Genomic DNA, 17760 nt, shown 5'->3' with positions numbered 1-17760 from the left:
AACATACTGATTTTTCTTAATCACCCAACTTTTAAACTAATTTTATAGATTACTCAAATATTCCTTTAGTTATTATACTGATTCTATAAACATATCGATGCTACAAACTTTTCACTAACTTTTTTACCTCCCTAACTTTTAATGTGAATTTCACAAAATAGAAAACCTAACCTCAACTTTCATCAATTGGCTGATAGCACTCTCAATTTTCGATTTGTACTACACCACTCCTAACTTTCAACTTATTGGCCGATAACACTCCCAAGCTAACCTAACACTGACCCAATTTGCTGACATCAGCTGTCAAATCATCAAAAAAACCAAGTTAGATGCCCCATCATCAAAAAAAAACCAAGTTAGATGCCACATCATAAAAAAAAGCCACGTCAGATGACACCTCAGCTGCTATGTCATCAAAAATTCCAATGCCACGTCAACACACAAGTGCCACATTAGCAAAAAAACGAACTGGGTTAGGTTCAGTTAGTTTGAGAGTGTTATCGACCAATAATTTGAAAAGTAGAGAATGATGTGGTACAAATCGAAAGTTGTGAGTACTATCGACCAATTGATGAAAGTTGAGTTATTTAAATCCAATATCCCTATAAAACCAACAAACACTCTTTTTTTTCTTTATTCTACTTGTAACTTTATATTCGTAGTTTATCATTATCATGTTTTAGGGGGTGTTTGGCCTAGCTTTTTTAACAAAGCTTATAGCTTTTTTTTACAAAATAAGCTTAATTTGATGTTTGGTTTAGCTTTTTAAGCTTATGCTTATTAGCTTATATAAGCTAATTTGAATAAGCTTATTTGATGATGGTTTTTTAGCTTATTTGAAGAAACCTTCTTTATGTAAGGGCAAATGATATAAATAAGCTATAAGCTAATCCAAACACATTAAAAAGAGCTTATCAAATGATAGAAAATAAGCTATAAGCTAGTTTAAAATATAAGCATAAGCCAAAAAATAAAAAACTAGGCCAAACACCCCCTTATTATTCTGGATTTAACATAAAAAAAACAATATATATAGCCTATGGGAGATGGATATGATCGGATGATTCTGCTGATAACACGATAATACTCCAGTTGTCCGTCAGTGTTCCAAATTTGCCGTCAAAGAAAAAAACATAAAAAAACAAAATAAATATATTTATCTGAAATATAAATATAATATAATATAAAATAATAATAAATAATAATAATTAAGTGGCCAAAAATATATCATTCTCAACATATTCTAGGATCTGTGGTGACAGTTTCTCTGTTAACTTCCTCCAGCTGCTTCTGTTGATCATCATTCATCTTCATCATGTTGAATTACGCTGCAACCTCTTCCTTCAATTGCCATAACAATCGATTCACACCACCTCCTTTCTCTTCTAATTACACTCTCCACCCCCCATCTCACTCACTATCATCATCATCATCATCGTCTTCATCACCTTCCCTTTCTTCTCAATTCCATCAAAATTCCCCTTTGATTCATGTTTATAAGCATACCCATTTCAATCCTTCTCCAAGAACCAAGGTTAGTGAATAGTTTTCGTATATGTTTGTTGAAAGGTTAATGCTTTTTGTTGTTCGGTATGGAGATCTTTAATGGGAGTGTAATCCGATGATGAATCATTGTTTTTGGAAGTTTATTTGATGAAATTGTCGGTTTGTTATGTTTTTGATCTCTTGTTGTTTGTAATTTTGCATGCAATCTTGGTGAATTTGAATACGCATACCACATGTTTGTGAAAATGCCTGTGAGAGTTTGCTTTCACATTTAGTTAGAAAAAAAGGGAATGAAATCCCCAATTTATAAACAGGAGACACCCTTTGACATGCAAGGTCAAACCAACATGTTTTTACTAGAAGTATATGACTAAAAGTTCAGTGAATATATCATAACATTTTTCTAAAATTAATTTTACAATGCATGCCTGTGAACAGCTAAGTAGTTAATGCGGTAAACTATCAGATATTGGTCAAGGACCGATATTTAAGATATCGGTTATCGCGGTGAGATATCGGTGGGATATCGGTGATTTTAATATCATGCGAAACTTATATATATATATATATATAAATAAAAAGATTGTTTATTAGGAGTTCTGCGAGTTCTGTAAATATTTATGGTTCTGAAATGATCCTGGCCATATATATATATATATATATATATATATATATAAAAGATTGTTTATTAGGAGTTCTGCGAGTTCTGTAAATATTTATGGTTCTGAAATGATCCTGGCCCTATATATATATATAGCAATTTAACACTAACAATTCGATATACTCTCCTACCATTAACAAATTAACCTTTTTCAACTAGCTAAACACTAACAATTGTAGCATGTAGGAATTGACTAAGACGTAAAATACTAACATTTAACAATAACAACTAACAATTAAGACTTAAAATACTAATAGCAGCAATAAGAAGAAAGACAAATGGTAGAACCAAGAAAAAAGGTACTGATATCGGGAAAATCGGTGATACGTCGGTCCAATATCGGTCAAATATTGGTCAATATCGCCGATATTATCGGTGCCGATATTTTGCAACGATATCTCGGCAGGGGACCGATAACCGATATATCACTGATATATCGGGATATTAATGGTGTAAAATACTAAAATGTAATTGTTAACAATAGGGTCTGAAGGTAAGGTGCTCTCAAAACGAGCCCTTAAAAGTTATGATATCAGGGGCACCTGCATCAGGCAAAGGGACGCAGTGTGAGATGATTGTTCAAAAGGTTAGTTAAATTTTTAAAATTCTTTTATGTTTGTTTATACCTTGAATGTTCATATTGTTGGATGATTAGTTATTACTGTTACTTTTCTGTCCTTTAGTTCGGACTGGTGCACATATCAACCGGAGATCTACTTAGAAGTGAAGTGGCTGCCGGTTCTGAGATCGGAAATCAAGCAAAAGAGTACATGAATTCAGGACGCCTTGTTCCCGATGAAGTTGTCACCACCGTATGATATAATATTTGTAGTGACTTAAATTGCATTTTCCGCTTCTAAGAATAAAAACTGTAATTACCAACATTTTAAATTTACAGATGGTAATTGGACGACTTTCACGAGACGATGCAAAAGAAAAAGGATGGCTTTTAGATGGGTTTCCGCGCAGTTTTGCCCAAGCGCAATCACTGGAGAAAATGAAGATAAGACCAGATATCTTCGTTGCTCTAGATGTATGTGTACATAATTCTAATAAGAGTTAAATGCCATTTTAGTCCCTGTGGTTTGGGCCATTTTGCCAGTTTAGTCCAAAGGTTTCATTTTTAACCTGTGGGTCCAAAAAGGTTTCACAGTTGCCATTTTAGTCCACTTGGTTAACTTCATCCATTTTTTCTGTTAACGAGAAGGCCAATTTGGTCATTTTGTATGTAATTCTGTTAACTAAAAGGGCAATTCAGCCATATAAAATGACCGAATTGGCCTTCTCGTTAACAGAAAAAATAGATGATGTTAACCCAGTGGACTAAAATGGCAACTGTGAAACCTTTTTGGACCCACAGGTTAAAAATGAAACCTTTGGACTAAACTGGCAAAATGGCCCAAACCACAGGGGCTAAAATGGCATTTAACTCTTCTAATAAAATGGCCATTTAATATGAATATATTTCAGATTTAATGTTAACAATACGCAGTTTATTCACAGGTTCCCGATGAAATTCTAATAGACAGATGTGTCGGTAGAAGGCTGGACCCTGAAACAGGGAAGATTTACCATATAAAAAACTTCCCTCCAGAAACTGAGGAAGTCAAAGCAAGACTCATAACCCGGGCCGATGACACAGAAGAAAAGGCATATATTCATTATCTGTATAGGGATGACAAGATAGACGGGTTGGGTAACGGTTTAAAGCGGGATCGGATTAAAAAGGGTCACTGTCTGTATGAGTAAAGTGGGCCGGTGTGAGTTGACCAGCAAACATTTTTTGTTCATTTCTGAAAAAGTTATTTACATGTAATGTAAATAATTGTTACAAACACAACCTAAATTTTTGAATAAACATTTAGAAGGTTGGGTATACTAAAGATAGACTTTTGGTGACTTTTAACACATTTTACCCGTTCCCCTATTAGCTAAAATTTCCAAGTTGACATGTTTGAGATAAAACACACCCCACTCATATGTAAACTATGCAGTTAATGCGGTAAAATATCCGATATTGGTCAAGGACCGATATTTGAGATATAGGTTATCTCGGTGAGATATCGGTAATTTTAATATCATGCAAAAATTTTATATATAGCAATTTATAACTAACAATTCAGTGATATAACGGTTATATTGGTCAAATGGGTAGGGATCCTGTACATTAATCCAGAAGTGTGAGAAGTGTATAATGTATTATAACACTATATATAACACTATATAACACCATATAAACACTGTATAACACTATGTAACACCATATAAGATCATATAACACTATGTAACACTATATGACACTATATAACAATATATAACACTATACATCTAACATAGACATGCTATCAGACAAACTATAGTGTTATATTTGTTATATATAGTGTTATATGGTGTTACATATTGTTATACGGTGTTTATATGGTGTTATATATAGTGTTATAATACACTTCTCACACTTCTGGAATAATGTACATGATCCTCTATCTTGGTCAAATATCGGTGATATATTGGTCAAATATAGGTTATATTGGTCAAATATCGGTCAATATCACCAATAATATCGGTACCAATATTCTGACCGATTTTTTACACTGATATTTTACATGGAGACCGATAACCGATATATCACCGATATTAACTGCATAGTATGTAAATGGGTCGAAATTGTCATTTGTGTTATTTACAGTTGATTTAAATGATAACGTCTCTCTTCTCTTTTAGGTTAAATCGCGTCTACAAATTTATAAGCAGAATGTGGAAGCAATATTATCCACATATTCGGACCTTTTAAAGAAGGTTTTTTTTTTTTTTTTTTAATCCGCACCGATCTGTCTCTTCTGAATTAACTAGTGCTATATTATAATTTTTGTATGTGTTTTCTTACAGATTGATGGTAACCGTCCTAAAGATGTAGTTTTTGGTGAAATAAACTCTATGCTATTGCAAATCCAGAAAGAAAAAGAGACAAAGAAATCAGGCAAGTTCACACGGACTTTGACGTTTGAAATGAATATATCATTAGTTTACGGCTTTACGCTAATGCATCGTATGTTTTGAACTTTTTGTTAAATTTATAATTTGCTTTTTATAACCAGAAAACGCTATTAAACTTAACAGCCAGTTCAACAAGTCACCTGCAACCAAGGTATGTGGTTATGCTATCTTATCCTTTTATAGTTTTATGTCTATTAGTTTTATTTATACTTTTTTATTAATTTAATCTCTTTTACAGGAAAACTGGAGAGGGATTCCCACCAACTTAAATAACATTCCTCATTCGAGAGAAATTAGGGAATATTTTTACGATGATGTGCTTCAAGCAACTCAAAGAGCTATCAATGATGGAAAAACTCGAGTAAAAGTGGAGATCAATATTCCTGAGCTGAACCCTGAGCAGGTGAGAAATGATTAATAGTATCGGTAGGGCTGTAAACGAACCGAACCGAACGTTCAGCGAACAGTTCGTGAATCGTTCGGCGGGAAGTTCGTTTATGTTCGTTCGATTAGCTTAACAAACGAACACGAACAAAAGATTTCGTTCGGTTAGCTTAACGAACGAACACGAACACAGGTCTCGTTCGTTCGACTGCGTTCGTGAACGTTCGGTAATATGTTCGTTACGTTCGTGCGTGTTCGTTTGATTATATGAAAAAAATAATAAATAATAAACCTTTTATCCAAACATATTGAAAACTTGAAACCCTGTTTTTTTTTCCAAGTTAGCTAAAATTTGGACATTCTAAAACATTTTTGGGGTTAATTATGCTAAGTTAGTTAAACTTGATTCATCTCTTTTGGTGGTGTAGTAGACTTCTTGTGTTTTGATTTATCATTTGATGGTTGTATTTAACTACTTATATTCAATGTTTAAGGATAACAATATTTTTACTTTTTTATTTTCAAGTTAAATGTTCGTTTGCGTTCATTTCTATTTGCTTGTGTTCATTTGTGTTCGAGACCAGTGTTCACGAACTGTTTGTGAACAACTGAATTTCCTTAACGAACGAACACGAACATAAACTTATGTTCGGTATGCGTTCGTGAACAGTTCGCGAACATGTTAATTTCCTTAACGAACGAACACGAACATAGCCTTGTTCGTGTTCGTTCGGTTCGTTTACAGCCCTAATGATTATCATTTTTCAATTACTTATCTTCTTGGATTAAAAAAAAATTATGTGCTTAACTATTTATAAACAGGATGTGTATCGGATAGGTACTTTAATGGAACTTGTTCGTGTTCTTGCTCTTTCATTTGCTGATGATGGAAAGCGTGTCAAGGTATGTTTATTCTCCACTTGTAATTATTACTAAACTTTATATATAATAATAACTAGTTTTTTTACCCGCCACGTGTTGCGGCGGCGCCATACGCCGCATGATAAGTTATAGACTACAATCAACCCGACTCGTTTCCGAACTAAATTTACGTTGAAACGTAGAGTAATCCGTATTCATACCGTTGAGTGAAAATGTATTATATTTGACCCGACTTGTTTCCAAACAAAATTTACATTAAAACGTAGACCAACTCAAAACGTACATAAAATAAACATTTGCGTTGGCGTCGTACGCGGCGTGATAAAGTATATAGACTACAGTCGAGTCGACTCGACTCATTCCCGAACTATATTTACGTCGAAACGTATAGTAACTCAAATTTATACCGTCAAATGAAAACGTATTATGTTTCACCCGATTTGTTTCCAAACAAAATTTACGTCAAAGCGTAGTCCAACTCAAAATGTACATAAAAATAAAACATTATATAATTGACCCGACTAGTTTCCAAACAAAAGTTACGTTAAAACATAGACGAACTCGAATTTATACCGATACATACAAAAAAATAAAATGTAAGAAATCAGTTTTAGAGTAAACTCGAAACTTTAGAAACTTGAAGACAGGGCCGGCCCAAGCCCAAGTATTTTAAGGCTTGGGCTTTAGGCCTCCAAATTAATAGGGCCTTCAACTTAAAAAAATATATATGATATTTGCGTTGGGCTAAACTTATCTTTACACATACAAAAAATATATAAAAATACAAAAAATAATAAGTTAACTTCGCCAACAATAAACCTTTTAGTTTAATTTTCCGGTCCCAAGCCCGGGTAAAAGAGGGTTTTTTCTCAAATAGTGTTTTTTTTTTTTGGAAAAAGGCCTTGAGTTTTTGAATTTGCTTTAGGCTACCAAAATGGTTGAGCCGACCCTGCTTGAAGAGGTCAAAGTGACATTTACAAAGTTAGAGGGGTTAGTTTTGACATTGTCACAAAGTTTAAGGGTAGAAAGGGTCGGTGGCAAAAGCCACCAACCTTTCATTTAAGGTATTATTAAAATAAAAAGAGTAAACTGCCAAAATGGTCCCTGAGGTTTGGTCACTTTTGCCACTTTAGTCCAAAACTCAAACCTTTTGAATCTAGGTCCCTGTGGTTTCAATTTTGTTGCCATTTTCATCCAAAAGCAAAATCTGGTCAGATTTTTCAGTTAACATCCAGTTTTTTTTTTTTTTTTTTTTTGTCTTTTTCCTCCCTTTTACTGAAGGGCAAAATGGTCAGATTTTTTTTTTAATTTGTTATAATAAAACGTTAAAAATACCATTTTGCCCTTCATTAAAAGGGAGGAAAAAGAGTTAACTGAAAAATCTGACCAAATTTTGATTTTGGATGAAAATGGCAACAAAATTGAAACCACAGGGACCCAGATTCAAAAGGTTTGAGTTTTGGACTAAAGTGGCAAAAGTGACTAAACCTCAGGGACCATTTTGGCAGTTTACTTGAATAAAAATTAAAATAACAACAATGCAGGTTTCTGTTCAAGGATCAATGGGAGAAGGAGCACTTGCAGGAATGCCGTTGCAGCTTGCAGGGACCCGAAAGATTTTGGAGTTTATGGATTGGGGTAATGATGGTGCAATGGGGAACTTTATAAACATTGGTTCAATAGGTACTGATTTTAAAAATTAGTTAATTGTGAATTTTTAAAGGTTTATCGTGCGTGCAGAAGGGCTGTTCATGAGCCAAGCCGAGCCAAGCCAGGCCAAGCTCAGGCTCGGCTCGATTATAAACCGAGCTGGCTCGGCTCAGCTCGGATTTGAAACCGAGCTGAAAATCTAAGCTCGGGCTTGGCTTGGTTTTAAACCGAGCTAGCTCGGCTCGGCTTGGTTTGGCTCGATTTTATAAAAAAAAAACTAATATATACCTCTTAAAATTTAATAGCCTAAAATATTATTCAATAATTTAAAAGAATATATTCAAAATAAGTTCAACCTAATACAATTCAAACCAAAATCAAGTTTAACAACGCAAAATAAGTTTTAATTTCAATAAAATACAATATTAGTTCATTAGTATGGTAATCAATCTTCAAATATGCCATAAATATCAAATTACAAACCTATATACATGTAAATAATAATCAGTTTTTTTGTAATATATTATAATGTATATAAAATTAAAACTTATTATAAGTAAAATAATTCGAGCTAAACCGAGCCGAGCTACAAAGCGAGCCGAACCGAGCCAGCTCGGCTCGTTACGAGCTGAGCCGAGCTAGGCTCACTTTCTAACCGAGCCGAGCCGGCTCGGCTCACTTTTAAACCGAGCCAAATCGAGCGAGCTTTTTCCGAGCTAAATCCGAGCGAGGTTCGAGCGAACTCCGAGCCGCGAGCTTTTTGAACAGCCCTAGCAGAAAGTAGTTAAATTGTTAATGCGGAATCATACTTCCCCTGGTGTCCTGTAGGTGGCAAGGAGGTTGATGAAGTAGATGACATTTTCATTTTAGTGGCTCCTCAAAATGCTATGGGAAATTGCATCATCGATGTAAATAATCAACGTGCCAAATATGATTACAATAATTGTATTTTTTTTTTTAAATTTATCTAGATGTTTGAATAAAATGATTTAGAACTTTTTATGCTATAAAAAATAATGCACGCAATATCAACCCATTTGACCCGTTTTCTTTTTAAGATATTTTCTTGTAATTTTATCTTGCCTACATCGGTTGAAATTGGCTCCAAAGTACACGGATAGTCCCTGTGATTTTCCAAAATTTTTGATTTAGACCCTAATTTTCCAAAAGTACACGAATGGTCCCTGTGGTTTCTACTTTGTAACGCATTTAGTCCCCAGCCAAGAAATCTAAAGGTTTCAGGAGGTCCAAGTTAGGGACTAAATGCGTTATAAAGTGCAAACCAGAGGGACCATCCATGTACTTTTGGCAAAAGTTGGGGACTAAATGTGTTACAAAGTGCAAACCACCGGGACCATCCGTGTGCTTTTGGAAAGCTAGGGACCAAATCCAAAATTTTAGACAACCACAGGGACTATCCGTGTACTTTACTCGTGTAAAACCTAAAGATTGACATTTCGTCATGTGCGGTAATGCAGGATCTAAGAGCGATGACTAATGCTGCTGGCAGTCGTCCAGTCATTCTCATTAATCCTAGGCTCAAGGTTGGTCCACAATTTCAATTACTATTTCTTTTATTATATATCATAACAGCTCGGTAATCTCTTTTGAATTAAATAAATCTAAATGTAAATTATTTTTTAAAGGTACTAATTTTCCTCTTCAATTTCTATGATTAGGATTTACCGGCTTCAAGTGGTATTATGCAGGTAAGTTCCAAGAGCCTATGTGGCACATTAGTATGATAGAGGGTGTAAACGATATGGGCCAAGCCCGAGCCTTCCACTGCTCGAGCTCGGCTTGTCATGTTTTTATGAAGCTCGACCTCAAGCTTGGCTCGATTCGAGTTTATTTATTTGAGCTCAAGCTTGGCTCGTGAGTAAAACCCAAAGCTCGAGCTCGGCTCGAGCTATTTTGATAACAAACTCAAACGAGCTAAAAGCTCGGCTCGAACTCACTTCGATATCGCTTAAACGAGCCAAAGCTCGGCTCGCCAATGTTATTAGTTTAAATCATATGGGCCTAAGTTGAAACCAACTTGGGCTTTTAAGGGCTGGGTTATAATCATCATTATCATAATAATATATAAAAAAGAGTAAACTGCCATTTTGGTCCCTGTGGTTTGGTCAATTTTGCCACTTTAGTCCAAAACTCAAACTTTTTGCATCTAGGTCCCTGTGGTTTCAGTTTTATTGCCATTTTGGTCCAAAAATGACAAAATTGCAGGATTTTATAAGACAAGTATGACCTGATTTCATTTTTGGACCAAAATGGCAATAAAACTGAAACCACAGGGACCCAGATGCAAAAGGTTTGAGTTTTGGACTAAAGTGGCAAAAGTAACCAAACCTCAGGGACCAAAATGGCTTGTTTAGGCTCGCGAGCGTAAACGAGCTTTATATTTCAGGCTCGAGCTCGGGCTCGATAATTAAAAGAGCTGTATTTCAGGCTTGAGCTCGGGCTCGTTAAGGCTAGGCTCATTCCAACTTTTAACCGAGCCGATCCCGAGTAGCTCTCGAGCCTCTGGGCTTGTTTACACCCCTATTAGTATCTAGTCCAATCATTACGTGAATTTATAAGTTGACTTACCACCTTGATAGACTATGGGTCGAGAACAAAGACTAGAGTATGCTGCATCTTTTGAAATGTGCTACCAGTTCCGGCTTCTTTATTACGCAGGAACACAATATCCGATTATGGGTGCTTTAAGGTGAATGTACATTTTCTTTTTTAGTCTACTTTTGTGTGAACTTATGTTTTTTTAAGAAGAAAACGCCTAAATTGACCATGATCTTGCGTCGTATATACATACAGGATGGCTTATCCATATAGGTATGAGCTGTTCAAAAGGGTAAACGATGCAAACGGGAAGGAGAAATACGTCATTTTGTCAACGTTTCCTAGTAGACCAACTGGTGATGAAATTAATGATGCGTTTGAAGGACGAACAAGGTACAATTTGCATACAATTATCGTAAACCGTTTATCATATTCAATATTCATCACATTACTGTTTTCATCCCTGTGGTTTGTCAAAAAACACTATTTCAGTCCATTAGTTTAAAAATTACGATTTCAGTCCCTGTGGTTTCACTTTCGTAACCATTTCAGTCCCTGTACTTAACAGAATAATGGATTGAAATGGTTACGAAAGTGAAACCACAGGGACTGAAATCGCAATTTTTAAACTAATGGACTGAAATAGTGATTTTTGACAAACCACAGGGACGAAAACAGTAATTAACTCTTTAAAATATTATTGCAGAGATAAAGTTAAGAAGTCATCAGGATTCTGGTAAGATTTTCCATTGTACTTCAACAACTTTGACTATTCAAAAAGTCAAAACTTACTTATTTATGGTTTTTAAAGCTGATTGATTAATGGTGATGTCGTTTTCAGGGGTTTCTTGAGTGGCATACTCTCAACATAGAAACATATTGTTTGAAAGAAAATGTCTACTTACTATCAAGAACAAAACAGTTGAATATGAAGCAACATTTTATGCATCTCCTGTAAAATATCTAAATGTACATTTTTTTCTTAGATTTTGATACGTTTTGTAAATTTAACGAGTTAACGTTACCCTGCGCGTTGCAGCGGGATGTATGTTGATAATGAAAGTCTTTACTATGTTGATTATAAATATTGAATTTATATGTCGGATCCGAAATGAGTATAATACTTTATAAAAATTGCTTAATTGATTATCGTAATATACCAAACATTCTATTTAATAAATATTTTTTAACAATAAGCTATGATCCTTTAATAAATAAATCAGTAAATAATTCTAATGATACTAATATTTGTATTAGTTTCATTGGTTATATTGTTTTATTAAATTTTTGGGTTTATTATAATTATGAACAAACTATAAGGTGTAAGTTGTAATTTCTTATACCTAGAGGTTAAATTTGAGAATTTAAGTAAAATGCACACTAATGATTTTGTTCATTACTTTCACAACCGCTACATGCGATGGCGATGTTCAGTTGGTGGTGGTGGCGGCGCTCTCACCCACCCCTTCATCTCTCTCTCTCTCTCTATATATATATATACACACACATCGCACTCTTTATATACACACATATATTTGTATATGATGTTTGAATGTAAACAGTAGACTATTATGCATATACTTTTCAGCTTATTAAACACGATAATTAATAGTGTAAGTGTGATTTGATCATGGGTTGGCAATGCCACAAATCTTGGTCAATGTATTTTTTTTGCAACTATTTCATTAGGCTGGACGGTGTGGTCCGTATTTCATTAGGCTGGACGGTGTGGTCCGTCCTCAGCCCCGTCCTCCCTCGGCGACGTCACGTCCCCATCGTCACCCCCCCCCCCGTCCCGTCCCCATCGTCCGAATTCAGCCGTTTGCGACGGAGCAAACAGGTGGGCCTCCTTTCTTTCTTCTCGACGTCCTCTCCGTCACCCCATCAGCCCCTTCGTGTTCAGGATGATCGGATGAGAGATCTTCCTCCGACTCCGATAAATCGGTCAAGCGGGAGGCTACCCTCGACTTACCTCTCTCTATAAAAACCCCCTCCCCGGAGGGGAGCATAAGCTCCAGGATGAGTATGTCCTGGATTACCGGATTCATTCTCGTCCTGATCCACCATGAATTTTTTTTGGAAAGAAAAATGATAGGAGAGGGCTCGTAGTGATCTTTGAGATCCTGTCACCATACTGTTCAGCCTTAGGGGTTGGCAATTAAGAATAAGCATATCCTTTCTTTCAAATCACTTTTGTGTGTACTTAACAACCCAATTCAACACATGCAACCAAATCTAACCAATAATAATCAAGCGAGCATGCCTTTTCGTTTATGACCCGATGTGATTTTCATGCGAACCGACATATCCCTTATTTTTGAAGTTTGCGATTAGATCAACATGCCGCTGGAACCAATGCGATTGTTCGCATGACAGTTACATGATAAAAATAAATTGAGGGGTCATAACTTTTTGGAAGGTGTATAAAGATTATGTTGGAAATTTAATAAATAATATTATAACTTTGTCCTGGGTTTCGGTTTTGTTTTGGGGGAGTTCTCGGTTTTCTAATGAAGTTTACTTTAAAAAAAATAATATTATATTATGAGTTAATATAATGAATATTTAATAAATAAGCCAAGATAAATGAGAGATCTTGTGCATTAAGTTTGTGTGTTGGAACCATGAACATGTGGGAAATTGAGCTTGTCCCACATAGGTGGAGAGATAAATCTTTTGTGTATTTATAATTAGAACTTTCTACACGAATGTATTCTTGTGTGACAACTCACACCCAGTGGTAGCCAAGAGGGTGCAAAGCACCCGACACGTGCACGGGCCCGGGACGAGGGCGATGGGCGCAATGTGGCGCTTTGATGACGCCCTTTGCACTTTGCACGCTTGGAGACGCCTTTAGTATTCTTTAGATGCGTCTTGGCCTGGTGTTGTCAGCTAGAGACTGTTCTAATTCCACAAGTCAAATGATGAGTTACAGAATTCATTATGCCATTGAATTCTAAAATTTATTTTTATAAGTTTCAGAATTCACCGTGCTTTATGGTTACGAATTCTAACCAGTATATATACAAAGCTTTGTGCTTTGTTTTTGACACACTGAAATTCGTATGGTTCATACCACGCACAGTTTCAAACAATTTCCTTAATCTTGAATCTCTACGCACTCTTGTTTCAGGTATTTTTTTCAGGTGCTAGGCTAATCCCGGCAGTACAATCTGCTTAGGCTGTTGTACCCTGGGAAACAGACGGGTTCACCTGGGTGGCCCGAAATCTGTTTTAAGCGAAGCGTGATCTTCACGTGCCTCAGTCACCGTTGTTTTCTTGTATTCTGTTCTTAGTTTAATTTACATTTCTTGTATTGTAATTTCTTTCAGTTTACTTTTGTTCCACTTTATGTATTGCAATCAGATTGTTTATTAATAAAATTGTTATTTTATTTATTTTGTGAACGGTTGTCCTACAGATTACATGATAAAAAATATATTAAAGTTAACCTTTCAAACATTGTTTGGTTAAATAATCAAATAAAAAAGAAAGTAAAAAAATAGACAGAAAATAACAAAAGGAAAAGAAAAAAAACATGTTTAAAATATTATTTCTTGCATAGTGACTTACTATATTTTTACGAATTTTGTATTGGTGGGAAATGGGAGTTTCTGCGAGAGCATTCACATCTATTTCACCATATTTTTACCCTAAATTATACTAAAAAACACTATATTTTTTTTCTCCTTTTTAATTAAATAATATTTTTTATACCTTTTATCATTACATTTTCTCTCTCCTTCACTCACAACCATTTTCAAAATATATTAAAAAATTATAGGGGGTGAACAGCGTCCCTCCAAATATACATATGAACAGTAACATTTTCTCTCTCATCCACTCACAACCATTTTTTATACTTTTTATATTTTAAAAACATCACACACACAATTTGATTATTTGGATGTGAATGCTCTCAACCATCGCAATCTTTTGAATTTTGTGATCATTTTTTTCAAAACCTTTTTTTTCGCCCACTTTCAATTTTAGAGATGCAACCGTTATTTGGTAGAGGACGTGACTTTTTATTTGGAAGTTCGCATAACATCTGTTTAATATATGGTATGTCACATGTGTTTATATTAATGCAAGGGTATTATTTAAGGGTGTGATGTGAAAAAACACAACCATTAAGTTAGCCTAAAGTACTCTAAATTACTTTTTGTAGGGTTATATAATGAGCTTCTAAATCTTTTTGTATGTTTCATTATGCTCTCTGATATATGTTTCTTCTGTGCTTGGTATATAGAGAATCATTATGGTTTTTTAGTTCTTATGCCAAGGACTAAACTGTAAATTATAAAATAACAGGGGTAGAAATATATATTTTGGAACTTGGTTGTCCTGCTGTGTCTCATTTATATTGGTCAGGGACTAATCATGTGTTATTCATAATTTTGTTAAAAACTTGAATGGAAGGGGAAAAATTGATATCTTAAACATAAAAGATGAGTATTCGGGTATAAATTTGTTACAAAAACATCTATGAGTCTACTATGGGTATGGTGTTAGGTGATATCCGCTCAACCACTCAAACTCGTTACCCGTATCTAAACCAAGTATGAAATATGGTATGCTGAATTTGTCAGAAACTTGAAATTATTAAAGCTATATAAGTGTTAAAAGTGCATTTAAGTATTTGTAATTTCAATTTTGCTTTTAAGGTGAGTTTAAGATCGAATTTCGGTTAATGGTTAACCCAACCTGTAAATGTTAACCACACAAGATCATAATTGGTTACACCCCGCAAATGATACCCGTGAACCTGATAAATAATTTGCAATGGGTATCTGACAGATTTGCTACCAAGTATAAAAAACAATCTGATAGTCGAGTATCATAATATGAACAATTTCATATATCCCCCTCTGAACTTGAAAAATCACTTATTTCTTCGAATCATGTTTAAAACTTTGTGGACAAGTATTCAAGTATTAGATTAGATATAAAAATATCTATGAGTTTGGTATGAGTATGCTATAAGGTAGAGGTGTACAAAAACCGGTTTTAGAACAGTAACCAAACCAAAACCGGTTTTTTTAAACCGGTTCTAGAACCGAACAAGCGGTTTGTGACTGATTACTATTCTGGATCTGAAAAACCAGTTAATAACCGAAACCGGTTTTAAAAACCTTTTTTTTGGCAAAAACTGGTTAAAACCGATCCCAAGCGGTTACACCGGTTACTGTTTTGGGTTTGAAAAACCGGTTAGTAACCGAAACCAATTATAAAAAAACCGACTTCTGTTTTGGATGAAAAAAACCGGTTCGGTTAAAAACCGGACCGGTTAAAAAAAACGATTTGTACACCTCTACTATAAGGTGATACCTCCTCATTTACCCAAACTCATTTATCCGTATCAAAACCGAATATATTAATATACTATATAATCTTAAAAAGTATAACAAATAGTATGTTGAAGTTGTTAGAGATTTGAAATTATTAAAATAACAGAACTATTAGAAACGTTGTTAAGTGTTTGTTATTTCAATCATGTTTTTGAGGTAAATTTAAGATTGGGTTTCGGATAACGGTAATTAAACATGTAACTTTTAACAACATAAGATCATAAATGGGTACACCCAATACCCATAAACCCGATAGATAGCGTGTAATGAATACCCAACAGATACAAGACTAGTGTCGAAAACAACTTAAAAACCGTCTCATACATGAGATGAAGAAAGAAAGGTGAAAAATTGGATATACCGTAAAAGTAAAAGGGGGTCATATGCAAATTCCTCTAAAACAATAATCCTAATATTTGCAAGCCATCAGTCTGCCACTGCTCCTCCGTCGAAACATCAAAACCCTAATTTGATAATCTCCGGTGAACCTCCATTAACGTCGGCATCAGGTCCTTCGAAATCAGAGGTACGTATCCTTTTCTTCTATTACAACTTCATATTCCATTACATTCGCTCAGTTATACGATTCATCACGCTTCAAATATTAACCTAACTCACATAATTCGAGCTTCAACTGATAGAAAAATAGATCCGTTTACTCACATAAGTTTCATTCATTGCTTATCTTCCAATTTCATGTTCAAAATAAGATTCGTTTTAGTTTTTGTATGTCAAATTTGTAACCTATTTTGTCAAATGAAAAAAGGATTTTATTAGGAAGAGGTTTATAATCTGATTTATAGTCACATGATTACGCTCCGGTACGGGAACGTGAAACGGGGTTGCAATTCGCTAGGTCTCTAAAATTCGGTACGAGCGGGGGTAGGCTTATTTCGGATCGCTTCGGTACGATTTACCATGTAATATGGTATGATGTACATGTTGAAGTTAACTATAAATAAGTTGGAGGTTCTTAAAAGCAAGATCTTGCTTTTAAGAACCTCCAACTTATTTATAGTTAACTTCACATAGTTTGTATAAGCAATACCAACATCCTTCAAAGCAAGATCTTGACATACATGAAGAGAAAACTTGAAAACAAACTTGACATAATTTGGCCGGATTCTCTTGAAAGATTCTCTACGGCACAAACCGCTTTGAGTTAGAGAAAATGGACCTCACCATGGTGTACGGAACGTCGAAATTAGTAGAAAAAGTGTACCTTTGGCAGGAAAACGGTCGCCGAAAGGTTCGCCGGAAAACCGCCGGCGGCATGTGCCGTCGTGGTCGGCTGCCACCGCCGCCATGGCTCCACCGTGTGGTGGCTGGATTCTGGTCGACGGATCTTGTGTTCTAGAGAGAGAATGTAGAAAGAAGTTAGAGAGAAATGAGACAGAGAGATAAAATGTTTGTGAATAATGAAGGATGTGGAGGTATATATAGGGATTCATATATCTAAGTTTTGGTTGAGTGAGTTTGAACTTTGAAGCCCATCAGCCAAGCTCATCCTTCTTTAGCCCACCATTGTCTGCACACAACTCCGTTCCAGCTTGTTCTTGCGTCAGAATTCTCGTTTTCTCGCGTAAATTTCAATACAAATTAGTTTATAAATTAAAATAATTATTTTTATGCTCAAAATATTAGTATTTTGCTGATATGACATTAAATGTCGCGCACACGCGCTACGTGTTGAAATCGTGTAAGTTGATCTACTTGCTGATTCGTGTCGTTTCAATGACCCGAAAGTTACTCTAACTTATAAACATACTTTTT

At 35.0% G+C, this 17760-nt stretch overlaps 1 protein-coding gene across 2 annotated transcripts; it reads left to right on the top strand.

Annotated features, from left to right (window-relative positions):
* Window positions 1–1231: 1231 nt before the first annotated feature.
* On the top strand, window positions 1232–11735 carry LOC110883352 (adenylate kinase 5, chloroplastic). 2 transcript variants are annotated; one of them, XM_035978801.1, is made up of 18 exons: window positions 1232–1534; window positions 2652–2753; window positions 2851–2979; window positions 3066–3200; window positions 3671–3817; window positions 4889–4963; window positions 5054–5144; window positions 5263–5312; window positions 5400–5564; window positions 6368–6448; window positions 7972–8110; window positions 8906–8985; window positions 9556–9621; window positions 9757–9786; window positions 10678–10787; window positions 10892–11029; window positions 11343–11372; window positions 11478–11735. In XM_035978801.1, exons 1-18 carry the CDS (start codon window positions 1316–1318, stop codon window positions 11506–11508), a joined length of 1818 nt encoding a protein of 605 aa, XP_035834694.1. In that variant the 5' UTR covers window positions 1232–1315; the 3' UTR covers window positions 11509–11735. The 2 variants fall into 2 exon arrangements, with proteins under 2 accessions (XP_035834694.1, XP_035834695.1); XM_035978802.1 differs by lacking the exon at window positions 11478–11735 and having other exon boundaries at window positions 1235–1534; window positions 11343–11376.
* Window positions 11736–17760: the final 6025 nt, after the last annotated feature.

Source organism: Helianthus annuus, chromosome 10, assembly GCF_002127325.2.
Source record: "Helianthus annuus cultivar XRQ/B chromosome 10, HanXRQr2.0-SUNRISE, whole genome shotgun sequence".
In the NCBI taxonomy this organism is placed as follows: domain Eukaryota; kingdom Viridiplantae; phylum Streptophyta; class Magnoliopsida; order Asterales; family Asteraceae; genus Helianthus; species Helianthus annuus.
This window is presented reverse-complemented; position numbering and strand designations above follow the sequence as displayed.